Source organism: Rhea americana, unplaced genomic scaffold, assembly GCF_003343005.1.
Source record: "Rhea americana isolate MKP2758 unplaced genomic scaffold, rheAme1 scaffold_61, whole genome shotgun sequence".
NCBI classification, from domain to species: domain Eukaryota; kingdom Metazoa; phylum Chordata; class Aves; order Rheiformes; family Rheidae; genus Rhea; species Rhea americana.
The window spans coordinates 3,770,407-3,774,931 of record NW_028186768.1 but is presented as its reverse complement, the minus strand read 5'-3'; the positions used below and the strand labels follow the sequence as shown (position 1 = coordinate 3,774,931).

Below are 4,525 nucleotides of genomic sequence, written 5' to 3'. Positions count from 1 at the left end.
CGCTCAGCCCCCGCCGCCGCCGTGGTGCCGCGGGCAGAACAGCACCCAAATTTGCCTCCTTTCAGTGCTGTTTGCACCCAAAAAGCGGCCGGGCCGCTGCCAGCCCTGCGTGGGATCCGCGCCGGCGTCGGTCGGCGGCCCTGCCGTTCCCACAGGGAAAGGGGCCGGAGCCCGAAGGAGCCCGAGCGGGGCGCCGGCGGCAGCGCCTGGCGCCGGCAGGTTTCCTTGTCGGAGCTCGCCCGCTCCTCGCGCCCCGGTCGGGCTGCACGGACCCGGGTGGGGAGCCGCTCGCTGGTGGAGAAGCTCGGTGGAAACGGGCTCGGCGGCGTCAGCTCAGGAAACCGCTGCAAAGAGCTGTTGTGGTGTGGGCACAATTATGCCAAAGTGCACTGGGAACGGGCTGATCCGGCCAGGGAGGTGTTTTCACAGGTGTTTGCCTCCCTCTGTGTTTTGGGGCCTGGTGGAGAGATGCGGAGGTTTGATTTGATGGGATCTCCAAACCTGCCGTCCCTCTAGAAATCAGTCGCGCGGTTTGTTATGTGGGAAACTGAAATTGCGGCAAGCCTGAACGCTCGTGAAAAGATCTGCCCTTCGGATCAGCCTGCGGTTCCCAGAACGGCCTGYTTTGGGAATCGGGGCACAATTTCCTGCTTCGAAAGCTCTGCGGGCTCTCCCCAAGTGGAGCAAGCAAGAAGGAGCTGTGGTTGATTGATGAGATAAATTACCCAAGTGCATGATCTTTGCTCCGTTTCATCTGACAAACTTACGAGTGCTAGTACCAGCGCAGACTGACCGTCTGCAGTCCCGCCAGTTTACTTTGTTTGCAAAACGTGGGTCRCATCTTGCAGCTAGCTGCACTGGAGTAGGTCCAAAGAGCCTCTGTTGAGGGTGAGTTGCTGCACGCTGGTGCAGGTTTAGGTGGGAGTGGGAGCTGTTCCTGTGTCAATGAGCATGATGTGTCATCCCAAATCCTGCTGGTTGAACTCAATTAGTTAACAGTCATGTCTYTAAAGACTGTAATCACCTCCTGCTCTGCTGGGTGAGCTGAGGCCTGCCACCTGCATTAGAAGACCACAGTTTGTCGAGAAAGGCAAATCGGTGCGAGGCGCAGGGCCGCGGCGTGGGGACTGCGGTTGCCGTGGGTTGCCCCCAGGCGTTCGCCGGAGAGGAGACCCTCCCGGAGCGGGCTGGCAGCGAGTCGTGGTGCGGGGGTGGCACGCTGCCTCTCGCTTCTGCGCCCAGGAGTYGGAGCCCTGCAGGGTAACCGTCCTGCTGCAAAGCAAATAAAACCATATGGCGATGTACCCACAGCTGCCGGAGAGGAGCAAGGGCGTCCGCGCGATTTTCTCTGTGCTTTACTTTGGCTCCAGGAAATCAGTCAATCTGTGGGTGAAGGGAGGGGAAATATTGTTCCTTGGGAAAACTGATAATAAATGTGCGTATTGACGTCACTGGGCTCGAAGGCTCTCATCTTCCTCCGAGAAGGGAGGAATTTGCTGCTGTGGGAAGCTGGTGGAGTTGAGGTTGCCCTTCCTGCTGCTTGCTGGGGCAAGCAGAGGCCCAGAGGCCRGTGTGATTTGGGTGGGCATCCCTGAAAACAGCGTTTTCAGGTCYGATGAGCCCTTTCAGCCACTGTAGTTAAGGTGTTTATCTCCCCTGTGCTTTACAGAGGCCCTGTCAGCTTTAGCTTTTAGCTTTACTCAAGAGTTGTAAAAGAGTTAATTGTTTTGCAATCATGGCTTTACAGTCCCAGGCATTAGGAGACGCCTGGTGGATATTCTCAGGGTGAAAGCAGCTATTGTGGGTGTTCAAGGCACCAAGTTGGAAAAGGTGACAAAGCCTGATAAAACCTTCCAGGGAAAAACCCCCAAACCTGCTGGGCCTGAAAGAAGTCCTTCCCTCCCTCCCCGCCTCAGGCAGGGATGTGTCTTTCTTAAATAAAGATTACTAATACTTTTCATGCACTGTGCCAAAAATAACAAAAAGGTAGGAGAAGTTATATATATATATATTTAAGGATAATTTGTTGGCAAGGTGCAGGAATGTTTTTTGGCATCCCAGAAGAGGCTTGCAAGGTTGTAATATTTCAGCAGGCCCAGGTACCGCTACTGGTACCATTATCCAAGGCAGTAACGAGTGCTGCGCAGTCCTGAAAGCTTGAGGTGTTAATTATCTAGACAGTCGAGAATAAACAGCTCGCTTCACCCAACGAAATGCGATATTTGCAGCTGGCTTTTTTTTTTCCTGCTTTTTTCTTCCCCCCATGAGGAATCTTTTGTATGTGAATAACTTTTCATTTTTAAATAGTTTTTTTTATATGAATTACAGACTAGGTTGAAGATTTGTATTTTCATACAAAAAATACTTAAAACTCTCAAACCTTCAGAGCCTTCTGCAACTAGATACTATCACATGTGATTTGAAAATACACTAATTTTTAAGGAATGAGTTAGTTTCATTGCACTTTGGTCTACTTGCATTATTTAGAGTATCRCATTGTTTTTAGCAGAACTATCGAGCACTTACAACTGTTGGGGGGGGGGGAAGTCTGTGGATTCGCGGAATAACCTGACTACAGATGTGGGCGTCTCGGGGGAAATCTCAGTCTGCAGCACTCTGTGGTGTGCAGACACAAAGGCAAGAGCAAGGATGCAGCACGTGGAGCCAGATGAAAGTCGCTTTACCGCTAAATACTACGGGCTGGCTGTGTTATAAAAGGAAAAATAGAAAAATTCATGAGACACGTAACTACTTAATACTCCGATTGCATATTCGTCCAACACGCCCTCAGCAACCAAGACGTGTAAAGCCCTGTGCTTTTATTGTACATTTTCATAATTCTCAGCTCTGTAATAACTTTCTCGCGGGTTGATGTGTTGGCCGAAGTTCTCCTGCTGTGGTTGTACCGAATCTGATCTTTTTCTGCGGGAYGGGGGCAGCTTGGTCGTTGGTGTTCGGGCACTGGGGAACCGAGTTTTAGGCCGCCTCGATCCGTCATGTGGGGCAGGCGGCTCGCGGGTGTTCGGGCCCCTTCGAAAGCGGTGTTTTTTCCTCGGGGTCGTGCGTGGGCTGGGGGCCCGCGGCCTCGGCCGCCTCCTCTCGCCGGCCCTTGCGCCAGGCCGCGGTCCCCCCCGTTTGCTCTGTGCTCCAAAGCCGCAGTCTCTAGGTGGCTCTTGATACAAAATAATAATCAAAAGTACGTGATTTTGCAGGAATTTCAGGGGTGGCTAGGGAGGTTTCAGCGAGACTGTTTATGAGGGAGGAGGAGGAGGAAACTCCTGGGTAAAACTTMATTTCTGCTCTGAAAGGCACGCTGCCAACATCATGGAGAAGTCATTTTTAACACGCTCCTAAGCTGCCTCCCCCGATACAGTTTTTTGCATGATTATGTGGATTATTATCTTAATAAGGGCACGGCCCGGAGAGCCTGGGTGCGCCGTGGCGCGGGTGGCGGGCTCCGCCGAGACACAGGTGCGCCCGCTGGGCGCCTGCCCGCCGTCCCGGCCGCTGGGGTGGTGATGGCGCCCCACCAGGCCGGGGCTGGGCATGTTGGGTTGCTCCCCTCCCTTCTTCGCCCACCAAAAATGACACAGCTTTCCGATGAAGGTGCTGTGAGCGCGCCGTGGCCGCTGTGGCAGGGTCCTGTCCTTCCTCATCCCCATCCCATCTCCATCCCCATCGCATCGTTAGCCCCATCGCATCTCCAACTCGTCTTCCTCTCGACCCCATCTCCAACCTACCCTTATCCCATCCCATCCTCATCCCTGTCTCCACTCCCCGCCCATCCCTGTCTCACTCCCCCTCCCACCCTCGCAGCCTGGCTCCGGGCTGTACGGCACCCTGCTGATGGGCGCCGCCATGGCTCTGTACGGCAAAAGGAGCCCCGCGGGGGCCGCCATGCTGCTTCACGCATGCGTCCAGGCCGCCGGAGCGTCTCCATTGAGAAGAATGAGGGGAAAGGGGAGGAGCCAAGGCGTGAGGAGCCGCCGAAGGGGGCGGGGCTACGCTCCGGGGCTCCGGCCATGGCCACAGTGGATGCCGAGGTGAGTGAGAGCGGCGGCGTCCATCTACCCCGGGCGGGGGGAAGAAAGATGGGGGAGCGTGGAGTGGTATCGCCCAGGGCCAAACGGGTTCTGTCTGAGGCCGGGAGGGGGGCCGTGCCCCCGCCGCCCCATGGTTCAGTCCAACTCCTCTGAGGGGAAGAATGTGGGAGCTGCTGCCATTGTGTGTAGGGGGCCCGGGACTCTGTATAAGTAACACCCCTCCACGGTTATTCAGTGGTATGGGCCATACAGGTTCCGGGGTTCCCCCAATGGGAGCGAGTGTGTGTGGCGGAGGCGGAGGGAGGGCGGGCGGCGCCATGCAGGTTCCGGGGCTCCCCATGTGGCGGGGCCCCGGGCGGCGCTGGCATGGCTCCATGCAGAGTCCAGGGCCGGCGGGTGCGTGGCTGGAGCCGGGCCGCAGCTATGAGCCATGCAGGGTCCCGGGCCGCGGGCACGCGTCCGTTGGTGGTGGTTGGCGGGGG

At 56.2% G+C, this 4,525-nt stretch overlaps 1 protein-coding gene across 9 annotated transcripts in view; it reads left to right on the top strand.

The window, feature by feature from the left end:
- The window catches only part of EHMT1 (euchromatic histone lysine methyltransferase 1), a 131,153-nt gene that overhangs the window by 1,514 nt on the left and 125,114 nt on the right, over window positions 1-4,525 (top strand). For 2 of the 9 annotated variants that reach the window (XM_085320044.1, XM_085320041.1), the window contains exon 1: window positions 3,994-4,043. The exons of 4 other annotated variants lie outside the window; for them this stretch is intronic. Coding sequence is in view for 1 of the 5 variants with exons in the window: in XM_085320037.1 (XP_085176163.1) it covers window positions 4,023-4,043 (21 nt within the window). In the remaining 4 variants the exon portion in view is untranslated. Of the gene's footprint in view, window positions 1-3,959; window positions 4,044-4,525 lie in introns of those variants that run through there. 3 more of the 9 variants (XM_085320046.1, XM_085320037.1, XM_085320040.1) reach the window with 3 other exon arrangements.